Below are 14221 nucleotides of genomic sequence, written 5' to 3'. Positions count from 1 at the left end.
CAATATGGACCAAAATCTCTGAGGAATGCTTCCAGCACCTTGTTGAATCTATGCCACGAAGAATTGAGGCAGTTCTGAAGGCAAAAGGGGGTCCAACCCGTTACTAGCATGGTGTACCTAATAAAGTGGCCGGTGAGTGTATATATATATATATATATATATATATATATATATATATATATATATATATATATATATATATATATATATATACACACACACACACACCGTATATACTCGAGTATAAGCCGTCCCGAGTATATGCTTTGTGTATTTAAAAAAAAAAAAAAAGGGAGCATGAACCGCACATCCCAAAATCATAAAAATCATACGTTGATCTAGAGCCGCTAGGCAAAAATTTATATACTGAACATGAGGTTTTCAGTTTAACATTCTGATCAGACTGTATGAAGCCCACTGCCACTTCACGGCAAACCTCGTAGTGGGTCCTAACGCCCTAATGGAGCGGAGCCATGCGGCGACAACCGCCGCAGCGGCCATGCACCAGCAGGGCGGACGGCCTGTTGCCCCACAGCACCCATGCTGCGAGACTGAGCCCCCATGACTCCAGACCGCGCCGCCCCACCAGCACAAAGCCACAGCAACAATGGCCGCCACACAGCACCAGCACCAAAATGAAAGGAGCATTTAAACTCACCTTCCTCCAGCTCTTCAGTGAGAGCCAAGATGGGCTAGACCCCTTACTTTGCAGTCTCCTGCTAATTAAAATCACCTGTGTCAAATGGGAGGAGTGCTGGTCCAAGAAAGAGACAAGTACATGCTTTGTGTAAAAAGAAAAAAAAAAAGAAAAAAAAAAAAATTATATATATATATATATATATATATATATATATATATATATATATATATATATATATATATATATATATATATATATACACACATACACACAAAATAGATTATGGCCGCACTCATCTGTGCTAAAGTAAGGAAATGTGAAATATAAGGAAATATGAATAGCATAATGGCTTATGAACTTTATGAACAAACACATGAGATATTTAGCACAAGATTTGTATGTATCTTTTTTGGCTATGCACTAGTATAAATTATTATATATATTGTTCAGTCAGTTTACCTATTTTTATTATATACTATTTTCTGACTTGAACGTCCCGCCCTTCACCATGCTGGTATTTTAATTACATCTCAACACAGTTGGTTCTGAGCCTCCTATATAAGTAGGCTTTATCATGTCATTAGCCACAAGTAAGTGTTCACATTGGGCAGTCAGCTCAGATACCATAGGTAAGTGTTCACACCAGGCAGTCAGTGTAGTTACCCATTCGATCTGAGATTACCTTGACGTTTGGTGAATGGGCTCACAACGTTTGGCCAAATCTTGTGCTAAATATCTCATGTGTTTGTTCATAAAGTTCATAAGCCATTATGCTATTCATATTTCCTTATATTTCACATTTCCTTACTTTAGCACAGATGAGTGCGGCCATAATCTATTTTGTATGTATCTTTTTTGGCTATGCACTAGTATAAATTATTATATATTGTTCAGTCAGTTTACCTATTTTTATTATATATATACACATACATACACATATATATACATACATACATACATACATACATATATACATACATATATACATACATACATATATACATACATACATATATATACACATACATATATATACACATACATATATATACACATACATATATATACACATACATATATATACATACATACATACATACATACATACATACATACATACATATATATATATATATACATACATATATATACATACATATATATATACACATACATACATACATACATATATATATATACACATATATATACACACACACACACATATATATATATATATATATACATACACACACACATATATATATATACATATACACACACACATACATACACACCGTATATACTCGAGTATAAGCCGTCCCGAGTATAAGCCGACCCCCCTAATTTTGCCACAAAAAACTGGGAAAACTTAATGACTCGAGTATAAGCCTAGGGTGGGAAATGCAGCAGCTACCGGTAAATGTCAAAAGTAAAAATAGATACCAATTAAAGTAAAATTAATTTAGACATCAGTAGGTTAAGTGTTTTTGAATATCCATATTGAATCAGGAGCCCCATAAGATGCTCCATATTAAAATATGCCCATTATATTCCTGCATAAAGGTTAATAATGGCCCCATAAGATGCTCCATAGACACATTTGCCCAATATAATGCTGCACAAATGTTGATTATGGCCCCATAAGATGCTCCATAAAGATATTTGCCCCATATAGTGCTACACAAACCTTGATTATGGCCCCATAAGATGCTCCATACAGACACTTGCCCCATATAGTGCTCCACAAACGTTAATTATGGCCTCATAAGATGCTCCATAGAGACACTTGCCCCATTTGCTGTGATAAAAAAAATAAAAAAATAAAAAATCACATACTCACCTCTCCGTCGTTCAGGCCCCCGACACTTTCAATATTCACCTGACTTCGTTGCTGTGTCTTCCACATCTTCTACACCAACGTTCAAGCAGAGGGCAGCACTAACCACGTCACCACACCCTCTGTCCCGAGCGTCACTGCAGAAGACGCTGAAGACGGAGCAGCGCCCAGAACAAGGAGCAGGTGAATATCGCGCAGCGCTCCCCTCCCCGTTATACTCACCTGCTCCTGGCGCGGTGCAGTCCCTGCTTCCCTGGCGCCGCAGCTTCTCCCTGTACTGAGCGGTCACCGTTACCGCTCATTATAGTAATGAATATGCGGCTCCACCTCCCATAGGGGTGGAGCCGCATATTCATTACTGTAATGAGCGGTACCATGTGACCGCTCAGTACAGGAAGAAGCTGGGGTGCCGGGGAACCAGGGACCTGCAGGGATCGCGCCAGGAGTAGGTGAGTATTATCTGACAGCTGCCGCTCCCCCTCCCCTGCCGACCCCTGGGTATGACTCAAGTATAAGCCGCGAGGGGGACTTTCAACCCCAAAAAATGGGCTGAAAATCTCGGCTTATACTCGAGTATATACGGTATATATATCTCGGTCATTGTCAACTGTCATTCTGCCTGTGATAACATGGAACCTTGCTGTAAGCTCTATCTGAAAGGACATACAGGTCTAAAAATGCCTCGAATAACATTAATTGTGTATTTATTTCTTTATTTTTAAATCTTTTTATAACATAACCTTAAAAACATTTCCAATATTTCTTTTTTTTGCACAAAAACTTGATTTAAACAATAAGTCTTCTTGTGACAATAGCCTCCCTTTGAGCCGATGACTGGCTGCAGTGGTCACATGGATGAACAGCCATTGCTGAAGAAAGTAAACAGACTGCCAAGGAGCCTTGCATCTGTGGGGTATCTATCAGGTGAGATAGTCTTATTTCAACAAATTGCCTGATGTTAAAATAGTTTTTGACAATCTCATGCTCCATTTAACCTTTTTTAGAAAAGAGAAAAACTCTGCTGGAAAAAAAAATTATATTGAAAATCACGTAAAAAAAAAAAGTGGCCTTACCTTTATTTTTTACATAGAATGGGTGATCCAGTTTGCACTCCACTGTCAGCAGGCCTTCTTGTGTGCCTGGGTCAAATGTCAGCTGGAGCACAGAGTCACCACAAGACACGCTCTCCTCGTGAGAAATCAATTTCAGACCATCTGATCCATAGCCCTAGAAATGGAACAAAAGACACGTCATGTAAGAACTGCACCAGCACATTATTAATTCAGTGAACCAATGTAAGAGGGTGACACCCGGCTCCCCTGCACTCAGTGTGGTCAATGACAGGTAATCCTCAGTGCGGAGAACGTATTTACTCACTTATATAGCACCATTATGTCCACAGCCTGGACACAGGACAGCCACATATCATAGTAACATTTTACAGGCAATTTAGAAAACAGTAAAAGTGGATCTGAGCAAACAGGTGCGTTGTATATAAATCTACCTTGTGGGAGCCAATGCTGGCATCACGCTCAGATCTGCAGCGCACACTTTTGGAGAAGTCTTCCACATCCTGCCATACTTTCTTGCGTCCTTTATGAAAACACAGACGTGTTCCTGAATAAGATTCAAGAGAAGGAAAATGTCAGGCTCCTGCAGAATGAAGAATGACATGAAGGCTATACATAGCCAGGGCCACCTGCGGAGATATTCTGGTGCTGCGATTTCACATTCATTACGACCCCATGCTGGTGATGTTCTCATTTGGCTAAGTACAGCAAAATGGAGGCAGCGATGGTTCAATCAAGCGGGAGTTGTACTTGATAGTGATTACTTGATTGTCTAGTGCATCTCTCCAAATGATTACACTTGGCAAATGTGCACATAATGGGCTGATTAGTCTAATTGGCAGCTATGGGGTACATTTCACAAATGCTATAGCCCAAGTGCTCTGCGGTGAGGACTGGCTGATGGTAGAACAAGTCACCTACCGGCCACTGCAGAATCACACGTCATGGTGGCTTCTTGTCTTATCTGCAATGGTGAACTGCTATGAAGCCAACACATTTAGTTTACCACTTAGAATCATATTCTAGTCAATTATCCTTATTATAGTGCAAAAACTATAAAAAAGGCATATAAGCAAACAACGTGTTCCAACACCACCAAAAACAGAAACTAATGTAAATGCTGCTTAAAAGGAACCTGCCTCTTCTGAAAATGCTATTAACCTGCAGATATGGGATTGGACTGCAGAACAATAGCGCTACAATGCTACCCAGCCGCCATACTGAAAGTGAAACTATTTCTTTCCTGGAGCTGCCAGCTTTCAGTCATGGAGACGTGCATGGAGCGGTGGCAGTAAGTACACCCTTGCACTTTCACAGCTCACTCTGCAGAATGTATGTGCACAACAAGCTGTCAATCAAAGTGCCGTGGCATGTGTACACTCACAATATATTGAGCCGTGCTAAGAGCAATGACAGCAACAGCTCTGTACATGCCTCCATGACTGAAAGTCGGCAGCAACCTGAAGGAAATAAGTGAATTTTGTTCCCACCGGCAGCCATACATTCAGTTAGGTGGTTGGCAACATTGAAACGCTATTCACCTGCCTCTTAGCCCTAGATCTGCAGGTATATACCGTGAGGTGACAGTATCCCTTTGAGTAGACGCCCTGTGCCTAAATTTCCATGAAAAGAACACAGAACTCTAGTTGTTTTGTTGGGTAGGATGTGATCCAACATCAAACACCAGCTCTAAACGCTGCCTGTAAATGGCCATGCAAGGCCTGAACAAGTAACACGTGTTCCCTCATCACAACCCATCACCTTTCTGGCTTTGTTACATTACTCACCTTTTAGAAAACAGTGCCAAATCGTATGAGGCCATGAATGACACCAGCCTAAATCATCATCATCCGAAAAGGAGGACATGCAGAAAATGCCAGATTCTGACTCACTGTTGGCCTGAAATGAATAATAATTTCATACTGTAAAAAAGCTGGTTAGGTCTATCCTAAAGATTATAAAAGATATTAAACAATAACAAGTAAGACAAGTTCCAAGTCACATTGGTGCCATCAGTTTACAGTGATAAATACTACGTGTATTCTAACTGGGTTCTCAGTTCGGTTTCTTCCACTCTTGCCACTAAGGCTCTGTATTTTATAGCATGCACTCCATAGAACAATGGCTTCTGTTATGTTTAACAAAAATATGTTATTGGAAAAGTACGTATGCGAAATATGAAGAGGTGACCCTTTCATGACAGCTGGTATTACAACTCACTCGCTCGTGTCTTACTGGTGCTTCTTTCCAATGGCTTTTAGATACATTTGGCTCATCTTCTGTGGATACCGGTGGAGGGCGGGCATAGGAATGTAAACTTTTACTGGTGGCTATTATGTGAACAGGTGATGATCTACAAGAAGGAAGCAACCACATAACACAAGTCACGCAGGGACATTACAATATCTAGAAAATAGAAATTAGCTAAATCTGCATTTCTAATATTAAATCAATGTAGGCAAAGAGAATTGCCTAAAAACAAATTTCCTTTTTGTGAAGTGTATTACTGGAGATCCCACATAGGGTAAAGGGGCCAGTAGTTTTTTTTGGTTTTAGTACACTGGGAGTGATCTACTAAGAAGGCCCTTTCACATGGACGTACACGTTTTCATTCTCGATCAATGGAAAGTTAAAACATGGTAGCAATCAGTTAATTAATGAGTAGTGATGAGTGAACGTGCTCGGGTAATGTGCTATCTGAGCATGCTCGGTATTATCTGAGTATCCTGGGCGTACCCGGATATTATGTTCAAGTCCCCGCAGCTGCATGATTCTCCGCTGTTAAACAGCCTCAACACATCCGGGGATTGCCTGTTTGTTAGGGAGTCCCCACATGGTTTGTGGCTGTCTAACAGCCGGGAATCATGCAGCCGCAGGGACTCGATCATATTATTCCAGCATGTCAAAGATACTCTGATAACACCCGAGAGTGCTCAGATAGCACATTATCCGAGTATGCTCGCTCATCACTACTAATAAGCAAAAAGATCTTTTGGCGGTAGATTGTATTGATAATGAAGACCTAAAATCAATGTGTAAATGGGATGTACTGCTGAAATATGTAACAATCATATGTCCCCATCCAGGACCCATGCTTATATAAAAAGACCTCCAAATAATGTTGTCACTCATTATGTACAGAAATCCACCCATGTAAACCTATCTTTACAGGTCTTTCAACTTACACCAGGATTTTCTTTCATTGTTATTCCGATATTAATAAAATTGTGCACATATACATTTAGGCAGTAAACCATTAACTGGAGAAATTAAGTGAAGGACTACTAAAACGTTAAGTTAAACTTTCACCTGTGTTAACCACTCACAAACAGGAACATTAGATATAATCCCAACTATTAACCCCAACTTTTTTTTTTGTTTGTTTGTTTTTCATTTTTCGCTCCTCTTCTTCCCAGAGTCATAACTTTTTTATTTTTCCATCAATATGGCCATGTGAGGGCTTACTTTTTGCAGGACGAGATTTACTTTTGAACGACATCATTGGTTTTAGCATGCCGCGTACTTGAAAATGGGAAAAAAATTCCATGTGCAGTGAAATTGCAAAAAAAGTGCAATCCCACACTTGTTTTTTGTTTGGCTTTTTTACTAGGTTCACTAAATGCTAAAACTGACCTGCCATTATGATTCTCCAGGTCATTACGAGTTCATAGACACCAAACATGTCTAGGTTCTTTTTTATCTAAGTGGTGAAAAAAAATTCCAAAGTTAAAAAAAATATTGTGCCGTATTCAGAGACCCGTAGCGTCTCCATGTTTCGTGATCTGGGGTCGGGTGAGGGCTTATTTTTTGCATGCCGAGCTGGCATTTTAAGTGATACCATTTTGGTGCAGATACGATCTTATGATCGCCCGTTATTGCATTTTAATACAATGTCGCGGTGACCAGAAAAACGTAATTCTGGAGTTTTGACTTTTTTTAGCCGTTTAGAGATCAGGTTAATCTTTTTTTTTATTGATAGATCGGGCGATTCTGAACACGGCGATACCAAATATGTGTAGGTTTGATTTTTTTTTATTGTTTTATTTTGAATGGGGAAAAAGGGGAGTGATGTAAACTTATTTTTTCATATTTTTAAACACTTTTTTTTCTTTAAACTACTTTTGCCATGCTTCAATAGCCTCCATGGGAGGCTAGAAGCTGCCACAACTTGATTGGCTCTGCTACATAGAGGCGATGCTCAGATTGCTCCTATGTAGCAGAATTACAGCATTGCTATGAGCGCCGACCACAAGGTCTGAATAAAGGCCTTACCTATTGTAGAATGAACATTGCATTAAAGGGCTTTGCGGACTTGTGGCGATATTAGCCAGCTCAGTTAACCAGTTCATCCCGTTTCCACATGAGTAGGCACTTTCTGACATATTTGAGGTATTTTGACTCCATGAAGGCACTGAATATTCCTGATGTGATACATTTGCCTCAAGATGGAAAATGTCTGGTGAAGATGTGGAGTCAGTGTGAACCGCCTGTAGTTCTGGAAGGTCATCTAGAAAGGAGTGAAAGTTTAGCTTAATGCACAAGCACAAACTTATACAATCATTATAGAAAAAGATCAACGCCCCACAAATGAAAACGTTTGAGTAACTAATCACTAGGTGTGCATCAAAAAAAAAAGTTTCATAAAAAGTTTAGCTAACCTGAAGTGCTGAATATTATCAACTAGGTTTAACCCAGCAGCCAAAAGAGAATCTGTCAAATGCAGCCAGGCATGTATTTTCTGTGAAACACTCAGAAGATCCATCAAGGGATTCTAGTAATAGCCATGACCAGTTTTGTCCCTCAGCCCCCAATGGCTTCTTCCTGCCCAGTTAAGCTATGTGCTCACGTTGCGGATTCGTGTGCGGATTTTTCCGCACCGTTTTTGCAAAATCTGCAGGCAAAACGCACAGCGTTTTACCTGTGGATTTACCTCGGATTTCCTGCGGTTTTTGTGCGGTTCCCACCTGCGGTTCTACACCTGTGGATCCTATCGAGGAGCAGGTGTAAACCCCTGCGGAATCCGCACAAAGAATTGACATGCTGCGGAAAATACAACGCGGTATTTTCCGCAGCATGCGCACTGCGGATTTGGTTTTCCATAGGTTTACATGGTACTGTACACCGCATGGAAAACTGCGGCGAATCTGCATCGGCCAATCCGCTACGTGTGCACAAACCCTTATAGTTCAATGACATCTCTTTGCTATGAGCACACACAGCAAAGACCTGTCGATCACCTGGAGTGGTGCAGGGAGAAGCCCCCGGACTAATTGCTCTTTCCTTATAGTCCCTCATGTTCAAATTATATTTTCTCTGAAGTGCAGAAGTATTTCCAAGAAAAACATACCTGGCTGAAGTCAAGTAACGAGGCTCTGATTCACGTTGCCCATGGTTTGGGCATGTATTTAGTGACAGGTTCACTTCTGAGTCGAAATATGTAAAAGACGGTCGATCATTTTGAACACACCCTTTTCTTTCATAGATCCCCAATGACAAGCTGATGAGGGGGCTCCATTGCTAGGACCCCCACAACCTACTGTTAACAGCTGAGAAACCTACATTCAATGCTTGTTTCTTGCAGGGCAAAGAAAACATTACAATGTATATCCCATTGCTCAGCTGTTCATTGATGCAAGTGGAAACTGATGAGCAAGTTATGTCAGGAGAAGAGTAATATATCCTAGGAAATCATGACAACATATGTTCTATAAGCAATATGGAAACTTCAATGACTCATGTCACACACAGATTTTTAATAAAGGCCATATTCATACATAGGAAACCCCATACCAAGTTCCATGTGGTCATCAGAAGACTCGTATCCTGGAGAAGACGGGAGTCGTTCATCACACTTTAGCACTTCCAGGGATTCATTCATGGCTGTAGCCCTATTGTCCATTACCAACTGGACTTTCTGTACAGTATTGGGCATGTCTTTAGTCTTTACTTCCCACACCATATTATAGCACTTAAACTGGAAAAGAGCATAGACAAGGAAACACAAGCGTTAACCGGACTGATTCAGTACGTGGCACAGACTGTACAGTGCTTTCATATTCTAGATTGCATCTTCCCTACAAAGAAGAACACCCAACAGTGTGCCACACAACCATCACACATCGGGAAGGACAGACATGCTCACAGATCATGTACACAGTCTGACAGCTAAGGGCGGCTGTCATGTTTGGGACATGCAGCATTACAGGCTATTACAACTGGTCGGATTCACAATGAGGATATTTTTACACAATGTATTCAGACATTGTGATGCCTCTCCCTCCATAACACCGCTACCGAGACTCATATTACCAGCCTCCCGGCACAGAGAAGACAGCACACCCGGGTATGTTATTTACTAGCCGTGAACAACCTAGGTTACTCCTGAACGGCAGCATGCCGAGATGTCAGAAAACAACTGAACGTGATATACAAAGATGTTGCTCATTATCTAATGAACGTTTGCAATCTTTGGTTATAGAAACCACAATACTCCTTTGATAAATTAGCAGGTTCTGGGCATGAGCTGCTTATTTCAGGAGAGAAGAGACCAGAAAAGATGTGACTATCCAGTAGGTTTTCCACTTCTAAGTCATTGATGGAAGTAGAGCCGTATTAATAACTTTTGAAGTTGGGTTTCATTAATCATTTGTTCCATATGGCTTTTACAAACTCTTTATGTTGATAAAAGATTTTTAATATTTTCCCCCTGAAGGTGGGAAACCCCTATAGCAGCCTCATCAGCACATACGAGGCTGGGTTCCCTGAAAATTGCCCACATGAAAAATGCCCACATGGAAAATTGCCAATTGCAGCATCACAAAGTTTAAGATCTATGATATTTGAGGTGCAAGGTGAGGATGTTGCCATGATATGTGATCAACTTGTGATTTACAGTTGACCTAGTGCAAAACTGCAAAAATGCTGAAGATCTGTGGCTTGTAGCAGTCTGTCATTATCAGCAATAGAGAGATCTAGTCTGCTCTAGTGATGACTGATGAGTAGTGTTGAGCATTCCGATACCGCAAGTATCGGGTATCGGCCGATACTTGCGGGTATCGGAATTCCGATACCGAGATCCGATACTTTTGTGGTATCGGGTATCGGTATCGAAACAACAGTAATGTGTAAAATAAAGAATTAAAATAAAAAATATTGCTATACTCACCTCTCCGACGCAGCCTGGACCTCACCGAGGGAACCGGCAGCGTTCTTTGCTTAAAATGCGCGCGTTTCCTGCCTCCTGTGACGTCACGGCTTGTGATTGGTCACGTGCCGCCCATGTGGCCGCGACGCGACCAATCACAGCAAGCCGTGACGTAATTTCAGGTCCTGATGCCTATTTCTGCATTCAGGACCTGAAATTACGTCACGGCTTGCTGTGATTGGTCGCATCGCGGTCACATGGGCGGCACGCAACCAATCACAAGCCGTGACGTAATTTTAAAATGCGCGCGTTTCCTGCCTCCCGTGACGTCACGGCTTGTGATTGGTCGCGTCGCCCATGTGACCGCGACGCGACCAATCACAAGCCGGAACGTAATTTTAAAATACTGAATGCCTAGAATTAGGCATTCAGGACCTGAAAATTACGTCACGGCTTGCTGTGATTGGTCGCGTCGCGGCCACATGGGCGGCACGCGACCAATCACAAGCCGTGACGTCACGGGAGGCAGGAAACGCGCGCATTTTAAGCAAAGAACGCTGCCGGTTCCCTCGGTGAGGTCCAGGCTGCGTCGGAGAGGTGAGCATAGCAATATTTTTTATTTTAATTCTTTATTTTACACATTAATATGGATCCCAGGGCCTGAAGGAGAGTTTCCTCTCCTTCAGACCCTGGGAACCATCAGGGATACCGTCCGATACTTGAGTCCCATTGACTTGTATTGGTATCGGGTATCGGTACCGGATTAGATCCGATACTTTGCCGGTATCGGCCGATACTTTCCGATACTTTCAAGTATCGGACGGTATCGCTCAACACTACTGATGAGCGAATATACGGTACTCGTTACTCGAGATTTCTCGAGCACGCTCGGGTGTCCTCAGAGTATTTTTTAGTGCTCGGAGATTTAGTTTTCCTCACCTCAGCTGAATGATTTACAGCTATTAGCCAGCTTGATTACAAGTGGGGATTCCCTAGCAACCAGGCAACCCCCACATGTACTTATGCTGGCTAACAGATGTAAATCATTCAGCTGCCGCAAGAAAAACAATCTCCGAGCACTAACAAATACTCAGAGGTCACCCAAGCATACTCGGGAAATTTCAAGTAACGAGTATATTCGCTCATCACTAGTCTGCTCTCCTCTCTCACTGATTCTGCCTTACTCCTCACACCAGCCCAGAACAGCAGCACATGCAGACCCAGGAGCAGTGTGATCCAGAGGAGCCATCACTGCTATCAGTACTCGCAAAAGAATCACTGTATTATCTGTGGAGTTACATGGGACTGCAGGTCAGATCTAATACATTATCATCTCAGTGGGTGCCCACCAAAAGCAGGGAGCTGCTGGCTGAGATAGATGGTCCTGGAAGCCCAGAAGGCACCGCACAAAGGTGAGATTCTGTCAGAATCTGTCAGAGGAGCGGAAGTGCCATAGCAGAACCGCTGTCCCATTTTCTTCAGTGGCAGTGAATCTGGAGCCTGCACTTCCTTCCCTGTCCACTTATGACTACCAAGAGTAAGAGTGGACAGACCCTACCTAGTTATGTATCATACACATCTACTGCAGGTGGGCATAGGATGGAAGGAAATGCAGAGTGGATTTGAATAAGGGTCTCTAGGCCCAGACACACCACAATGTGAGTGGAATAAGGGTCTCTAGGCCTACACACACCACAATGAGAGTGGAATAAGGGTCTCTAGGCCCAGAAACACTGCACTGAGAGTGGAATAAGGGTCTCTAGGCCCAGACACACCACAATAAGAGTGGAATAAGGGTCTCTAGGCCCACACACACCACAATGAGAGTGGAATAAGGGTCTCTAGGCCCAGACACACCACACTGAGAGTGGAATAAGGGTCTCTAGGCCCAGACACACCACAATGAGAGTGGAATAAGGGTCTCTAGGCCCAGACACACCACAATGAGAGTGGAATAAGGGTCTCTAGGCCCAGACACACCACAATGAGAGTGGAGTGCCAAGTATTTCTTAGCTATATTCTACGGGTTGGATCCCTAACTTGCGCACCTCCAAGAAGCCCTGAGTGCCGTGATCTCTATTTCCACAATGAGAGTGGAATTATTGTTAGCACAGTGGAATGACAACTCGTAAGAACAGAATCCGTACTCTGGGACTAGGGATGAGTGAACCGAACCTGTACAACCTGGAGAAGTAAACTGGGCCCAGAGACCTTTGTTGAAATCCATTCTGCATTTTCTTTGCTGCCTGTGTTGTGCTGTATTGGGTTTCAATGGAGCCCATGGAAGTCCAGGACTATCACCCGGCGGCTAATTATTTGCAGGTTTGCAATGATTGTTTAATAAACTTAAGTTATTGTTGTTATTAGAACTCCTTAATAAACTGTTCTTAATAAACTTGTGGGTAGTTTTGTGTGGGCAATTTTCACAGAACTTCTTCTGTCCTGCAGAGCATCTCACCTATAATTCTATACTATTCTCTGTCCTGCAGAGCACTCACCTATAACTATATATTATTCTTCTGCCCTGCAGAGCATCTCATGAATACCTGCATACTATCCCCCTGTCCTGCAGAGCATCTCACCTATAATTATATATTATTCTTCTGCCCTGCAGAGCATCTCATATATACATGCATATACTATATACTATCCCCCTGTCCTGCAGAGCAGGGGGATAGTATAATCAGTCTGTGGGCAATTTTCTGTGGGCATTTTTCACCTTGCACCTCAAATATCATAGATCTGAAACATTGTGATGCTGCAATGGGCAATTTTCCGTGTGGGCAATTTTCTGGTCACCACGAGGCTGTAGAGTTCAATTCGGTTAAAGAGCCCCTCGGCTAATCAGTACCCGGACCGCGACACATGGATTTCTGAATTTGGCCTAATTCTGGGCTCCACATTCAGGCTCTCTGAGGCAGTTTTGAAGCCAAAGCCACAAAGAGATCATAAATGGAAGGAAGACATCTGTAAATAAATGACTGAGATTCCTTACACTAGAATCCACTATTGGGTTTGGCCCCAAAAACTGCAACAGAAACCCTGAAATCCTTACAAAAGAAAATTTAGACAGAAAAAAAAAAAAAAAAAAAGTAATATCGCCTCTAAAAGACACTACATTCACCTTGTGACAGGCTGCTCAAATATGAGTTGCTTCTTTGCACTCGCTTACCTTTACTAAGCCCAGGAAGAAGATTTATTGATTGTACTGGCTGTAAGAGCCAATACAAGGCTATGGGAATAATCCTCACCCTACAGGCCACTACACTATATATAGGCTGGGCTTAAAAATACAGTAAAAATACACAACCTCTGCAATTATAATGCTTCCTTGCCAATAGCTACCTCTAGTGGTTCATTTTTATTATTACATGTTGCATTTTTTTTAATCCCCACCAAGTTTGGATTAATGCACATAGCTGATCTTCATGTAACTCTAATGAACCTCATTTATACTGCAAGCTTGAAAGTAGAAAACTCATAAGTGTGATTAAATGTGTATTCACACTACAGTTCTCATACAGTTC

The 14221-nt window shown here is 41.9% G+C and overlaps 1 protein-coding gene across 1 annotated transcript in view; it reads right to left on the bottom strand.

Annotated features, from left to right (window-relative positions):
* HBP1 (HMG-box transcription factor 1) overlaps positions 1 to 14221 on the bottom strand; it is a 43105-nt gene that overhangs the window by 14166 nt on the left and 14718 nt on the right. Inside the window, exons 2-7 of the mRNA XM_077264795.1 lie at positions 9341 to 9524; positions 7823 to 8057; positions 5771 to 5903; positions 5338 to 5449; positions 3985 to 4097; positions 3554 to 3707 (exon numbers count right to left, since the gene is read on the bottom strand). Of these exons, the coding sequence (XP_077120910.1) occupies positions 3554 to 3707; positions 3985 to 4097; positions 5338 to 5449; positions 5771 to 5903; positions 7823 to 8057; positions 9341 to 9524 (931 nt within the window). The remainder of the gene's footprint in view (positions 1 to 3553; positions 3708 to 3984; positions 4098 to 5337; positions 5450 to 5770; positions 5904 to 7822; positions 8058 to 9340; positions 9525 to 14221) is intronic.

Source organism: Ranitomeya variabilis, chromosome 5 (assembly GCF_051348905.1).
Source record: "Ranitomeya variabilis isolate aRanVar5 chromosome 5, aRanVar5.hap1, whole genome shotgun sequence".
In the NCBI taxonomy this organism is placed as follows: Eukaryota; Metazoa; Chordata; class Amphibia; order Anura; family Dendrobatidae; genus Ranitomeya; species Ranitomeya variabilis.
This window is presented reverse-complemented; position numbering and strand designations above follow the sequence as displayed.